At 42.1% G+C, this 16,644-nt stretch overlaps 1 protein-coding gene across 1 annotated transcript in view; it reads left to right on the top strand.

Moving 5' to 3' along the window:
* LOC130122890 (cGMP-dependent protein kinase 2) overlaps window positions 1-16,644 on the top strand; it is a 77,266-nt gene that overhangs the window by 29,166 nt on the left and 31,456 nt on the right. The window contains exons 11-14 of the mRNA XM_056291943.1: window positions 7,672-7,770; window positions 10,287-10,434; window positions 10,631-10,767; window positions 14,392-14,481. Coding sequence (XP_056147918.1) covers window positions 7,672-7,770; window positions 10,287-10,434; window positions 10,631-10,767; window positions 14,392-14,481 — 474 coding nt within the window. The remainder of the gene's footprint in view (window positions 1-7,671; window positions 7,771-10,286; window positions 10,435-10,630; window positions 10,768-14,391; window positions 14,482-16,644) is intronic.

Here is a 16,644-nt window from a genome sequence, read left to right on the forward strand (position 1 = left end):
GGAGGACCCCCCCCTCTCTCCCCCCTCCTCTCTCCCCCTCTCTATCTCCCCCCCTCTCTCTCTCCCTCTCTCTCTCCCTCTCTCTCTCCCCCCCTCTCGCCCCCTCTCTTTCCCACACACACACACACACACACACACACACACACACACACACACACACACACACACACACACAAGGATTTGTGTCAGCATGTAAAACTCTAATAAAGGAAGAAAGCTTTCAACTATTTTTCCTTTCCATTGACTTCGACTAAAACCTGCCGTTAAAAAAGTCAACACTGCCACGTTTCTGTATAGAGATCCTGTGTTTCAACATGGGGGGGTGTGATGCGAGGGGCCCTCGGTACACCTGAGTTAGGGCCACATCGCAGGGTCCGCTCTCCGGACTTGTGCTTCTGTTATCAATGATTTCTTACGGCGGCTGTAGGAACAGTCCTGCTGCAGCCGCCAAGTAGACTACGTGAGCAGTCCTGCAGGCCTGAGCTCCGCCGGCTTAGCCTCACAGCTGCTCTTATTTTGCAGTCGGCTCTGTGCATAACTGACTTCCGGTTTCTCCTGCAGCGGCCATAGCAGTTGCCTGATTGTTGACGTGCGCTGTCGACTGCTGCCTATTTTTCGCGATGCCTGCACCTCGCAGCAAACAGGAAGCTGGTGGCACCGCTGCAGTAGACACCGGAAGTCAGCGGACTGCAGTTATGCACAGAGCCGATTACCTTGAAGCCGAGCTAGGAACCAGCTGAGCATACTGGTTGTTTCCTGCCGCGGTACCACGTCGGAAGGAAAACGACAACTTCGTCGAAAAATATTAACACAACAAAACCGCAAGATCCTTCGAAAATGGCGACCGACAAGAAAGGACCTCCTCCACTCGAAGCTGTGATGTCCGCGATACGTGAAAGCAAAGACGACTTGATAGTGTCCCGAGAACGCCAGTATCCAGACCACCGAAACCCCGCTCTCCACTTCACCTGACCAGGTCCAGACCCGGGAAGGACACGTGTCGTAACGAGGACAACGTGGGTGACGCACTCAAACGCCTGGACAAGACGGAGAAGTCACAGTACATCAGGACAGGACCAGGAGGACAGGTCCAGGAGGACAGGACCAGCAGGACAGGACCAGGAGGACAGGACCAGAACGACAGGACCAGGGGGACAGGACCAGGAGGACAGGACCAGGATGACAGGACCAGGACGACAGGACCAGCAGGACAGCACCAGGAGGACAGGACCAGGAGGACAGGACCAGCAGGACAGGACCAGGAGGACAGGACCAGAACGACAGGACCAGGGGGACAGGACCAGGAGGACAGGACCAGGATGACAGGACCAGGACGACAGGACCAGCAGGACAGCACCAGGAGGACAGGACCAGGACGACAGGACCAGGATGACAGGACCAGGAGGACAGGGCCAGGAGGACAGGACCAGGACGACAGGACCAGGATGACAGGACCAGCAGGACAGGACCAGGAGGACAGGGCCAGGAGGACAGGACCAGGAGGACAGGGCCAGGAGGACAGGACCAGGAGGACAGGACCAGCAGGACAGGGCCAGGAGGACAGGACCAGGAGGACAGGACCAGGACGACAGGACCAGGAGGACAGGACCAGGAGGACAGGACCAGGATGACAGGACCAGGACGACAGGACCAGCAGGACAGCACCAGGAGGACAGGACCAGGAGGACAGGACCAGCAGGACATGACCAGGAGGACAGGGCCCGGAAAAATAATATACGAGTCTTCAACATACCTGAAAGGTCGGAGGGCCGGGATGCAGCCGCTTTCCTCCAACGGATTATCCCGCAAATCCTCCACCCTGTCGTGTGTGAGTCCCCCATCATCGCTGAGAGATGCCGTCGCCTCGGCAAGGCCTCAGACCAGACCAGGCCTCTGATAGCTGAACCCCAGTCTATGCCGACTGCAGGGCACTGAGTATGGCTTGCACCACCCAGCCACCACCCAGCCAAGCTCCGAGTGTGGTAGGAGGGAGCCGTCATGTGGTTCAGACCCACTGCAAGACTAAATTCACTTTGGCTCCTTAACAGGTTGCCTAACGGCTGTCATGGCACGGTAATGTTGGCCAGCAAGAATGGGTGAGTTAACTAGCCATCCATCCTTTTAACTGCTGGGGCAGGATCCAGCATCCCGCGACCCCACTGGGATGAGCGGCTTGGATGATGGATGGATGGATGGATGATGGATGGATGGATGGATGGATGGATGGATGGATGGATGGATGGATGGATGGATGGATGGATGGATGATGGATGGCTGGATGGATGGATGGATGGATGGATGATGGATGGATGGATGATGGATGGATGGATGGATGGATGGATGGATGGATGGATGGATGGATGGAAGATTGATGGATGGGTGATGGATGGATGGATGGATGGAAGATTGATGGATGGATGATTATTGTTTGGGCCACTTGATGGCAGCGGAAAACAAAGTATGGCAACTAGCGCTGCAACCCGGCCTCCATCCAACAGACGCCTTGTTTTCGCGTTGGGCTGCGGATTGTTGTTATTTCCAGATGTAAAGTGGCTCCGCTGATCACGGGTTGCTTTCCTTTACATTGCTCATTGTGTTCTGATTACATAATTATCGTAATTGGCTTCTTAACTACCAAGCATGACTATTGATGAGGTGGACCTGGCTTTCAAGTGATTGTGGGCGGGCGATGTTTACTTACTAAGTAGGAGGGACAAGCCTGTGTCCTGCACACAAGCTTGTCCCTCCTACTTCCGTACTCGCCCCATAAGCCCCTGCTTCTCTTAAAGAGGTATTCTCCATTAAAGTCTGACCATCACAAAGCCCATGGTCCATTTTGAATAGCGCCACTGACGTGATGCTCCCAGCCCCCTGGGTGGCTGTGGATAGACTCCGACCTTGGGAACACCGGGTCATCCTTTCATCACCAATTGAGATTGGAAAAGTTCAACATTTACAGCAACTGTAGAGGCTACCCAGTAGTTAACAAGAGGAGCCCACCCCATGTTCCTGGCTTGGTCTTTTTTTCTAGTTTTGGGGGTTTGGGTGGGTCTCTTATGGGGATTGGGATGATTACGTTACTATATGCTCTCCGTTGTTTTCAGAAACGGTAACATTTATGTGGTACAATGTTAAATTCTTAATCTCTCATACACTATCAACACTTCTTGGTTTGATATCTACAACCGAATATCTCAGAATGAGTAATACTTTTTTACGTACTTACATGACTATAGTCAACTAAATTGTGTCTCCTGGAATGTAAAGGGGATCAACTCTCTGATAAAGATTAAGAAAATGATCATTTATTTAAAGAAGCTATCTACAAGTATTGCATTCATTCATGAATCTCACCTTACTGATATGAAACATTTGAAATGTAAGAGGGACATGTCTTTTTTCCTCTTTTACTTCTAAAGCAAGAGGGGTTGCTGTACTCATAAACAAAAACATGTTTAAATTGAACTCAGTTGAAAAAGATAAGAATGGTAGATTCCTGCTTATTGATTGTGTTTTGAATATGAATAGGGTGACATTGGGTCCCAAATATAACAACCCCAGCCTTCTTTAATGACCTACTTCTCAGACTAGTGGCGGTTGAGTGTCCCTGCCTTATCGCTGGAGACTTTAGTCTGGTCCTTAACCCAGCTATTGACCACTCAGTGCCCAAGAAGCCATCTAAGCAGCTTCAATATTGAATCACGGCATAAAAGAACTAGGAACCTGTGATATTTAGCATACCCTCCACCCTAACACGAAAGATGTGTCCTTTTTCTCTAATGTCCATAATTCTTACTCTAGAATATATATGTTTTTAGCCCCTCAAAATATACTCACTAGGGTAAAGGATTGCTCTTATCTGGCTGCTGCACTATCAGATCATAATCCATTGACGATGACCTGGGTAATGGCGCCTGTGCAACTATCCTCTCAGAGATGGAGATTTAAAACATTTATGCTGAAAGACCCAGAATTCGTTGTATTTATGAACTCCCAGCTCAACCGGTTCCTTGAGGCCAGTCTGAATTCAGCTTCTCGTGCAAATATTCGGGAGGCTCTCAAGGCATTTATGAGGGAATGTACTTGATCCTACAGTGCATATAAGTTAAAGGAAAAGAGAAAAGCCTTGTCAAATTTAGACGAAGAAATTAGAATACTTGAGCAGCAGCACTCTGAAACTAAAGGAGTGGACACTTTAAACTATTTAACCATGAAGCTGATACAGTACAATAATTTATGCACTAACAAAACTGAAGCCACTTTAGCTAGGACCAACTACCACTATTACAAGTATGGAAACAGAACTGGCAAGCTCCTAGTGTGGCAGATTAAGAGAGAAGAAACATAAAATTATCCACTCAATAACTACTGATGAGGGCAGCAGATCCCTGGTAAGCCCATCGGAGGTCAACGCAGAATTCAACAAGTTTGATGAAACACTGTATAGATCAGATCACAACACCACTAATATGGCAGTGGGGTGATTTCTTCCTCAGATTAATGCAGAAGATAAAGACGACTGGATGCTGAAATAACTGAGGGGGAGGTTCTCCTGGCCATGAAGTTATTGCAGAATAATAAGGCCCCGGAGCCAGATGGCTTCCCAGTCAATTATTTGAAACATTTTCAGATAAACTGTTGTCACCTCTAACAAGTATGATTAAAGAAGCTTTGGACAATCAGACTTTGCCAGGCACTCTAGAATTAGCAACTATTACACTGCTACCAATCCCTGATGAGGACCAACAGAGGTGTGACTCCTACAGGCCTCTAAGCCTGTTGAACGCTGACTATAAGATTATTTCCAAATTAATAGCTACCAGATTAGAAGACAGTATGTCGAAGATAATTAATTCTGACCAAACAGACAAGGGTCAGACAATGTCCGCTGGTTATTTCATATAGTGGACAATGCACAGAAGAAAAGGGAACCCATGCTGGTAATGTCAATGGATGCTGACAAGGCATTTGACAGGATCGAGCCTAGCTTTACGTTTCAAACGCTAGAAGCCATGAATTTTGGGGAGAGATTCATCCAATATACCAAAACGCTTTTTACTGCCCCTAACTAGGCTCAAATCTTGACTAATGGGGTCCTGTCGGACGCTTTCTTGCTCTCGAGAAGGGTCCAACAGGGCTGTTGCATCTTGCCATTGTTATTTTCAGTCACCATCGAATCGCTTGCTATCCCCATTCGAGCCAATCCAGCCATCTCTGGTATCAAATTTGGTACTTCTGAGCACAAAATATCTCTCTACGCAGACAATGTTTTAACATACCTAACTGACATGACACTACATTACAGTCATTTAGCCGACGCTTTTGTCCAAAGGGACTTACAAGAAGTGCATCATTTAACATAGGAAATCAGGAGAACTACTAGTCATCAGAGGTCATAAGTGCATCTTCTCTGACCCAGCTGATTCGGTCCCTCCACTTTTTCAATGCCTGCAAGAATATGGCGCTGCCTCCGGATACAAAATATACTTATCTAAGAGTGAGGTTCTGCCCTTAAACACACAGGACTTGAACATTAGAACACTCACTGAACCACGGAAGGCATGTAGTATGTCCTTTTGGTTTTAAATACCTGGGCATAAACCTTAGAAAACACTATGACTAGTTGGTACAGTGAAGATAATTAAAATGAATGTATTACCAAAGCTTACCTACCTTTTTATTTGTGTCCCCCTGAGTGTCCCCTGGAGCTTTTTCAATGAACTTAACAAAGCTATCACCTCAATTGTATGGCAAAATAAAACCCCTAGACTAAAACTCTACTCTCCAGGCCTCTTATACTAGAGGTGGCTTAAGCCTTCCCAATTTCAGATGTTACTATCTGACATCTTAGTTCCGGCTGGTATGGATTTGGTTGCACGCTGAAGGTAACGAGGTTAGATGGCTATCTATAGAACCACATGAGCTGAATACTCCTTGAAAATAATTCCTTTACTGGGCACAAAGAAAAGCCTCTTGTCAGTCACAAAGAACCCCATACTTTTGAACACCTTTGGGGCATGGGAGGAGTCCCACACAATTTTGGGAATATATATCTCATTACTAAGAAAGACCCCTTTATGGGATAACCCCAACATTCAAAATCTTATAGGTGATGGAACATTGACGAATGGGCCAGTAATGGGATCAAAACTGCTGGAGACTTATATAGTAGCAATATACTGTCCACATTTCAACACTGGTCTTCCAAATTTAATTTGCCGAGACACAGTCTCTTTAAATACCTTCAAATCAGACACTGGGTCCAAGATAATTCTATAGATTTCCTGTTTATTCCAAATGAATCACCCCTGGAGGATCATTTGCTTAACATACCAATCTCCTCCGCTAGGGGGCTGATATCCTCGCAGTACAACATTCTAAACAGATATCTACCAATCTATGACAGGTTATCTATTAAACACAAATGGGAGACAGACCTAGAATACAACTACGGTGGCCCTGTTTGGGAAAATATTTTGGAAAGATCTCAGACAGTTGTAGTCTCTACAAAACATGGGCAAATGCAATTTAATATTGTTCACGGAACACATGTCACCCCATCCAGGCTACACAGGATTGATGGGAAGATATCTGCCATGTGCCAGAGGTGTAGGAGAGCTGAAGGCAATCTGCTCCATGTGCTCTGGAGTGGCCCTGCCGTTACCTGGAAGAGTTCTGGGTGTTCATTTTAACCACTGTCTCAGATATCACAGAGTATGAAACACCATATCATCCCAGGGTTTGGGTAATGGGCGACCTTGACATGCTAACAGTAACTCACCATAAGAAGTATTTCGTATTGCTTGCCAGCACAGTGGGGAAAAGTTATCCTTATGAATTGGGAATGAGAAAACTTACCATCACAAGAGCACTGGCTGAATGAACTTTCATCATATTGCGCTCCGGAGAAGATGCTGTACCATGTCAGGGGAAAACCTGCAATATTTAATAAGATATGGGTCTCCTCCCTGGACTCTCTCCCTTCAATAAATCCACTTAGCTGATTCACTTATTAGAACGGCTGTTGTATTTTTGTTCTTTACCCATCGTTAAAGGACTGGAGGTTGTGCATGATGTTGAGCATGACTGTTCTTGGGATGGGGTGGGTCGGTGGGAGGGTGTGTTTATTTTAGTTTGGGGTTTTTTCCCCTTATCTCTGTATTTTTCTTTCTCACTCTATTTTCTGTTATTGTATTTTGTACTTAGAACTAAAATGACAACATGCTTGTTTGGTGCGTTGTCAATAAATAAATCTTCTAAAAAAGTAAGTAAGTAACATTTTATTTATATAGCACTTTTAAAAACACACTTACGCAGTGCTTTATGCTCAATATAGAAAATACGAGTAAGTACATAAAATAAACTGAATGAATATAAGACATGGCACAGGGAGTAAACGACCAAGCTAGAAACAAACCAAAGCAGGAGGCAGGGTGGGCATCTATCTATACAGGGCTTTGCTGAAAAGATGGTTTCAGAAGCTGCTTAAAGCAGTCCAAAAAGTCAGCAGATCTAATGGACTGGGGAAGGAGGCATGCTGACATGGCATGGTGCCTCCTCTGAACTTCTTATGCATGTCCACGGCTGAATACTTTTGTATTGAATACTCTGGAATACTATCATGTCCTCTGCAAAGACTGAAATAAAAGCAGTTCATCGATCTCTCCCCAGCAACTTCAACCAGATGGTGGGAACCTACGAGGAGCTTCAGGCTTACTTAAAGGAGTATGTGACGCAGCTTTCCCGCAGTGATGAGAGGAGGAACGCTGTGTGAGTCAACATATCATATATCATATCATATCAAATATCGTATCGTATTCTATTGTATCGTATCGTATCATATCATATCATATATCATACAACATATCATATCATATATTGTATTGTATTGTATTGTATCGTATCGTATCGTATCATATCATATATCATACAACACATCATATCATATATCATATCATATCATCATATCTCATACAACATATATCATATCATATCATATATCATATTGTATTGTATCGTATCGTATATCATATCATATATCATACAACATATATCATATCATATCATATATTGTATTGTATCGTATCGTATCGTATCATATCATATCATATATCATACAACACATCATATCATATATCATATCATATCATCATATCTCATACAACATATATCATATCATATCATATATCATATTGTATTGTATCGTATCGTATATCATATCATATATCATACAACATATATCATATCATATCATATATTGTATCGTATCGTATCATATCATATCATATATCATACAACACATCATATCATATATCATATCATATCATAATATCTCATACAACATATATCATATCATATCATATCATATATCATATTGTATTGTATCGTATCGTATATCATATCATATATCATACAACACATCACATCATATATCATATCATATCATCATATATCATACAATATATATCATATCATATATCGTATCGTATCATATATCGTATCATATATCATACAACATATATCATATCATATCATATCATACAACATATAGCGTAAAACATATCACACACACACACACACACACACACACACACACACACACACATGCCGTTATAAAGCTGTGTTCAGCAGTGCTCCTGTATCCAAAATCACCACAGTGAAGCCTGTGAGTAAAGTATAATATTGCGAAAACTACAAGAATAAGACCCAGGATGTAAAAAAATAAACTTTGATAAGATGTTCAGATAAATGTACTTCTAGCATGCTCAACCTGCTTTTACTAAAACTGTTTTTGTCAAAAATGAAAATGTTTACTTGGCAAACGGTGATATGAAATAGTTTTGGACATATTGGGAACCTTTTTTTTTCCTGATGATGGACAGAAAGTGATGATGGTTCTGCACCAGAATCCAAACCGTATCATAGTCCACTGAGCCAACCTCTGTACTTAACTATGCTTCAAACAAACCCTGCAGTGAACAAAGGGAGGCCAGGTCTTCTATGTATAATCATATTCTGTGTAGAGTCATATTCTATGTAGAATCATGTTAAAGGTTTAATCATGGTATATGAATTATCATATGTATAATCATGTTATATGTATAACCATGTTATATATAATCATGTTATATGTACAATCATATTATATGTATAACCATGTTATATGTATAACCATGTTATATATAACCATGTTATATATAATCATCTTATATGTATAATCATATTATATGTATAATCATGTTATATATAATCATGTTATATGTATAATCATATTATATGTATAACCATGTTATATATAATCATGTTATATGTATAACCATGTTATATATAATCATGTTATATGTATAATCATATTATATGTATAACCATGTTATATATAATCATGTTATATGTACAATCATATTATATGTATAACCATGTTGTATGTATAACCATGTTATATATAATCATGTTATATGTATAACCATGTTATATATAATCATGTTATATATAATCATGTTATATGTATAATCATATTATATGTATAACCATGTTATATATAATCATGTTATATGTACAATCATATTATATGTATAACCATGTTATATGTATAACCATGTTATATATAATCATCTTATATGTATAATCATATTATATGTATCTACTACTTTCGGCTTCTCCCGTTAGGGGTCGCCACAGCGGATCATCCGTAATTTATGATCCGCATATTTGATTTGGCAAAGATTTTATGCCGGATGCCCTTCCTGACGCAACCCTCCCCATTTGTCCGGGCTTGGGACCGGCACTAAGGATGCACTGGCTTGTGCATCCTCAGTGGCTGGGTTAATCATATTATATGTATAATCATGTTATATATAATCATGTTATATGTATAATCATATTATATGTATAACCATGTTATATATAATCATGTTACATGTATAACCATGTTATATATAATCATGTTATATGTATAACCATGTTACATATATAACCATGTTATATATAATCATGTTATATGTATAATCATATTATATGTATAATCATATTATATGTATAATCATATCATATGTATAATCATATATGTATAATAATGTTATATGTATAATCATGTTATATGTATAATCATATCATATGTATAATCATATATGTATAATCATGTTATATGTATAATCATATCATATGTATAATCATATATGTATAATAATGTTATATGTATAATCATATCATATGTATAATCATGTTATATGTATAATCATGTTATATGTATAATCATATCATATTTTGCCCCGTCTGTCCTATCACAGGCCCCAGTCCCCTCAGACGGAGCCTCCAGGTGCCCAGCAGTGGAGGAGACTGAGGGAGAGACTAGCAGCTCTGCCTTCCCATCAGCCCTTCCAGGAGCTGGAGGTCATAGCCACGCTGGGCGTGGGCGGCTTCGGACGCGTGGAGCTGGTGAGAAGTTCAGGAAATGTGAACAGAATTCATCAGACTAGACCTTTGTTAGCTGTCCCACTCTCCTGATGAGTACAGACACCTTCATCTCAAGACTCGGCTCTGCTGACTTCTATAGGTGACAGATGTTCTCACATCAATGTGTGACAGGATGTCCCTGGACTCTCGTGGTCACTCAGCTCCGTCATTTTTCCAGGTGAAGCTGAGTAATGAGGACGCCACCTTTGCTCTGAAGTGCATCAAGAAGAAACATATTGTGGAAACCAGACAGCAGGAGCATGTCTTCTCTGAAAAGAACATCCTCCAGCAGACCAACTCACGCTTCATAGTCAGGTGTGCCTGTCCACTATAGTCCCACAAGTAGTCCTCTTCCTTTTCCTCTAGCTGCTCCCGTTAGGGGGCGCCACAGTGGGTCATCCATTTCCAACTCTTCCTGTCCTGTCCATCTTCATCCGTCACACCAGCCACCTGCATGTCTTCCCTCACCACATCCAAACCGTCCAACCTGAGCTGTCCCTCTAACATACTCGTTCCTAATCCTGTCCTTCTTCATCACTCCCAATGAAAATCGTATCATCTTCACCTCTGCCACCTCCAGCTACACCTCCTTTCTTCTCATCAGTGCCACTGTCTCCAAACCATACAACATAGCTGGTCTCACTACCATCTTGTAAACCTTCCCTTTAACTCTTGCTGGTACTCTTCTGTCACAAATCACTCCTGACACTCTTCTCCACCCACTCCACCCTGCCTGCACTCTCTTCTTCACCTCTCTCCTGCACTCCCCGTTACTTTGTACAGTTGACCCCAAGTATTTAAACTCATCCACCTTCGTCACCTCCACTCCTTGCATCTTCCCCATTCCACTGTCCTCCCTCTCATTCACACATAGGTATTTTGTCTTGCTCCTACTGACTTTCATTCCTCTTCTCCCCAGTGCATACCTCCACCTCTCCAGGCTCTCCTCCACCTGCACCCTACTCTCGCTACAGATCACAGTGTCATCCACAAACATTGTCGTCCATGGAGACTCCTGCCTGATCTCGTCCGTCAACCTGTCCATCACCATTGCAAACAAGAAAGGGCTCAGAGCCGATCCTTGATGTAATCCCACCTCCACCTTGAACCCATCTGTCATTCCAACCTCACACTTCACCACTGTCACACCTCCCTCATACGTATCCTGCACCACTCCTACATACTTCTCTGCCACTCCAGACTTCCTCAGACAATACCACACCTCCTCTCTTGGCACCCTGTCGTATGCTTTCTCTAAATCTACAAAGACACAATGCAACTCTTTCTGGCCTCCTCTATACTTCTCCATCAACATTCTCAAAGCAAACACCACATCTGTGGTGCTCTTTCATGGCATGAAACCATACTGCTGCTGCTGATCATCACCTCTCCTCCTCTTAACCTAGCTTCTATTACTCTTTCCCATATCTTCATGCTGTGGCTGATCCACTTTATACCTCTGTAGTTGTTACAGTTCTGCACATCACCCTTGTTCTTGAAGATCGGTACCAGTATGTCTGTGAATGTTCTCCTTCATCCAGGTCATGGTTATCCAAAGGAGTTGAATCAAGTGCAGCTGGACTTGGTATATATCCGTGAAGACGTCTCGCCTCTCATCCAAGAGGCTTCCTCACTTCGTGCCTTTCTGACTAGACCAAGCTAGTCTGACTGGCTGCTGATGAGACTCAGCATTTATCCCCTTTGGAGTCGTTGTCAGAGCTATAGATGTCCATGGCTCTTTGTGATCCAATGTTTACCAACGCCCGTCGCTAACAGGGCCATAGATATGAGTGGCTCTTTTGTGTACCGATGTTTGGCCGCGCCCGTCGCCATTGGAGCTGTTGATATGCGTGGCTCTCCTGTGCTCCGATGTCCAGCGGCGCAATGTGCATTTGTTTAGCAGCGATGGTTGTTGGGGGTGTTAGTTTGGACTTCATTGTTCAGTGGTCATGAGAGTGGTTGGAGCCGTTAGTGAGCGACTGTTGTTCTTGGAGGCTAGGCTTCTTGAGTCTCCTGGGTAGAGATGAAAGGACGGCATTGTAAGTGGGAGATAGGTGGTGTCGCAGACCTGCTCCTCTGTTGAGGGATGGTTTTTCCAGTTTCGCATAGATGGCTTCCTTCACCCATCTTTCAAACCATCTATCTTCCCTGTCCAAAATGTGTACGTTGCTGTCCTGGAAGGAGTGTGTCTTCTCCTTTAGGTGTAGATAGACTGCTGAGTCTTGTCCTGAGGAGTTTGGCCTTCTGTGTTGGGCCATCCGTTTGTGTAGTGGTTGTTTGGTTTCTCCTATGTATAGGTCAGTGTAATCCTCATTGCATTGTACAGCATACACCAGATGGCTTTTCTGGGTGTGTGGTACACGGTCTTTGGGATGAACCAGTCATTGTGGGAGTGTGTTGCTGGGTTTGAAGTATACCGGGATGCGGTGTTTGTTGAAAATTCTCCTGAGTTTCTCGGAGACCCCAGAAACATATGGGATGACTGTGCTATTCCTTCTGTTCCTTTTCTCCTCCTGTGCTCCGATGAGGAGCACAGGAGAGCCACGCATATCAATAGCTCCGATAACGACGGGCGCGGCCCAACATCGGTACACAAAAGAGCCACTCATATCTATGGCTCTGTTAGCGACGGGCGTTGGTAAACATCGGATCACAAAGAGCCATGGACATCTATAGCTCTGATAACGACTCCTAGAGGCCAGCCAGCCAGCTAGCCAGTCAGACTAGCTTGGTCTAGTCAGAAAGGCCCGAACTGAGGAAGCCTCTTGTATGAGAGGCGAAATGTCTTCACGGATATATACCAAGTCCAGTTGCACTTGATTCAACTCCTTTGGTACCAGCATGCTTCTTCTCCACTCCCCAGGCATCCTCTCACTTTCCAAGATTGTGTTAAACAATCTAGTTGAAGTCCCAATCTATTTAAAGTGTAGTTATAGTCCCACAATAAGTACAGATCTCAAAAGGAGACGAGCCCTTAAAAGACCAGGGAAAATCAAGCTTCTGCCTTTTTTCCATTGTTACATTGAAGCCATGTGTCAGTATCTCCCGTCAAGGTTTACTTGAGCTCAGGACTGACAGGTGGTAAGGTCTAGATTGACTTGAAGGCTGCTTAGTTTGAAACCAGAGCTGGTCCATGTGAGGAACCAGTGAGTAGCTCCTTAAGAAGGGAAACAGAGTTTATGAGTGTCTGACCGCGGTTGTCGGGGAGCCCCTTACAGAATGTGGCCCTGGTTCCCTGCTCCCTGTTCAGCGCAGAAGACTCCAGATTTATCTGGCAGGTGACTTTTGAAGACAAAAGCCTCATGCCAGCACAGACAGAGGTGCAGCTGGAGTGCAGATGCAGTCTTACCCTCCAGTCTCTTTCAGAGCTGCTTCCTGTTTTTCTTAGACCACTCTTTTGTAAAGGCACCATCAAATAGATTGCAGAATTAATTAAGGATTACAGTTCTATAGTTCTAGTGTATCCACTGTGTGTTTTCTATTTCTACTGTATTGTCTGTGGTTTATTCATTGTGTGCATTGTATTGTTTGTCATGTATTTTTGTTTGTAGTGTATTGTTTGTAGGGTGTTTTTGTTAGTAGTGTATTGTTTGTAGGGTATTTTTGTTAGTAGTGTATCGTTTGTAGTATATTCATTGTTTTTGTGTATTTTTTGCAGTGTATTCATTATGCGTAGTGCATTATTTGTAGTGTATTTGCTGTGTGTAGAGTATTGTTTGTAGAGTAATTGTTGTTAGTAGTTTATCTTTTGTAGTGTAATCCTTGTTTGTTGTGTATTTTTTGTACTGTATTGTTTGTAGAGTAATTTTTGTGTGTAGCATTGTGTGTAGCATGTTGTCTGCGATTTATTCAGTGTGTGTTGTGTATTTCCGCCCCAGCAATCTTTCTGGAGGGCTGTGGTTAAAAGACTCCTGGATGTGTGTGTTGTTTGTGCTGCAGGTTGTTCCGAACATTTCGGGATGATAAGTTTGTGTACCTGCTGCTGGAGGCGTGTTTGGGCGGGGAGCTCTGGAGTGTGTTACGAGACATGTGAGTATAGGTCCTTTTACTATATATTACTGTACTATATTACTATATATTACTGTACTATATTACTATATATTACTGTACTATATTACTATATATTACTGTACTATACAACTATATATTACTGTACTATATTACTATATATTACTGTACTATATAACTATATATTACTGTACTATATTACTATATATTACTGTACTATATTACTATATATTACTGTACTATATAACTATATATTACTGTACTATATTACTATATATTACTGTACTATATTACTATATATTACTGTACTATATTACTATATATTACATACTACTTCTTATCACATATTACACCCTTCCAACAGTTTGTGACTGCATGGTAGCTTTTTTTTTAATAGGAAGGTAGGACAGTAGGTCGGCAGGAAGGAGAGGGGTTGGTAGGAAGGAGGGTGGTAGGAAGGAGGGAGGTAGGAAGGAGGGAGGTAGGAAGGTAGGTAGGAAGGAGGGAGGTAGGAAGGAGGGAGGTAGGAAGGAGGGAGGTAGGAAGAGAAATAGGAAGGTAAGGACAGACCACATGGATGTGTGGAATGATGAGCCAGGGTCAGCACTCAGCTGAATACTGCCACCAAACTGTTGCAGTCTGTAAGTGTGGGCTAAGGTAACATAAACCCTTATTCATCCAGTCTGTAAGTGTGGGCTAAGGTAACATAAACCCTTATTCATCCAGTCTGTAAGTGTGGGCTAAGGTAACATAAACCCTTATTCATCCAGTCTGTAAGTGTGGGCTAAGGTAACATAAACCCTTATTCATCCAGTCTGTAAGTGTGGGCTAAGGTAAGATAAACCCTTATTCATCCAGTCTGTAAGTGTTGGCTAAGGTAAGATAAAGCCTTATTCATCCAGTCTGTAAGCGTGGGCTAAGGTAAGATAAACCCTTATTCATCCAGTCTGTAAGTGTGGGCTAAGGTAAGATAAACCCTTATCCATCCAGTCTGTAAGTGTGGGCTAAGGTAAGATAAACCCTTATTCATCCAGTCTGTAAGTGTTGGCTAAGGTAAGATAAAGCCTTATTCATCCAGTCTGTAAGTGTGGGCTAAGGTAAGATAAACCCTTATTCATCCAGTCTGTAAGTGTGGGCTAAGGTAAGATAAACCCTTATTCATCCAGTCTGTAAGTGTTGGCTAAGGTAAGATAAACCCTTATTCATCCAGTCTGTAAGCGTGGGCTAAGGTAAGATAAACCCTTATTCACCCTGAAGGGGAAATAAGTTTCACAGCAGCCATGAGAGACTCAAAGGTTAACGAAAGGGAACAAAGAGAAAATAGGTAAGAATAAAATATTCTTCAGAACGGCATACAGTATATTATATAGAAGCCAATATGAGAAAAAAATGTAAAAGTATGGACCAAGTGTACATAATGAACTGAATCTAACAGTAAAGTGGCAAAATGTACAACATGTCATGGTAAAAGACAGAAACTATGAAATATGTACAAAAAGTATAACACTATGGACAAAGTTTGCAGAAGTAACAGTATATAACCGTAAAGTGACAAAAGGTACAATATGTAAAAGTCATATGCAAAAAAGTATAAAATATCTGGAGGATATGTATGGCCAGTATATAGGCAACATGTGCAAAGTGTACAGTATAAAACAGTAAAGTGACAAAAAGTATGCACAGTACAGTATGTAAAATTAAAATGCAAAAAATATAAAACAAGTACAAAATGTATAGACAAAATGGACAAAGTCTGCAATGTATACAGCATATAACAATGAAGTGACAAAATGTACAGTGTGTAACAGTATATGCAAGTGTACAGGAAAAACAGCAGTCGAGACAGTGTACAGCATGTAACAGCATGTAACAGTATGTAACAGCATGTAACATCATGTAACAGCATGCAACAGTATGTACCAGCATGTACCAGCATGTAACATCATGTAACAACATGTAACATCATGTAACATCATGTAACATCATGTAACATCATGTATCAGTATGTAACATCATGTATCAGTATGTAACATCATGTATCAGTATGTAACATCATGTAACATCATGTAACAACATGTAACATCATGTAACATCATGTAACATCATGTAACAGCATGCAACAGTATGTACCAGCATGTAACAGCATGTAACATCATGTAACATCATGTAACAACATGTAACATC

This window comes from Lampris incognitus, chromosome 13 (genome assembly GCF_029633865.1).
Source record: "Lampris incognitus isolate fLamInc1 chromosome 13, fLamInc1.hap2, whole genome shotgun sequence".
Lineage (NCBI taxonomy): Eukaryota > Metazoa > Chordata > Actinopteri > Lampriformes > Lampridae > Lampris > Lampris incognitus.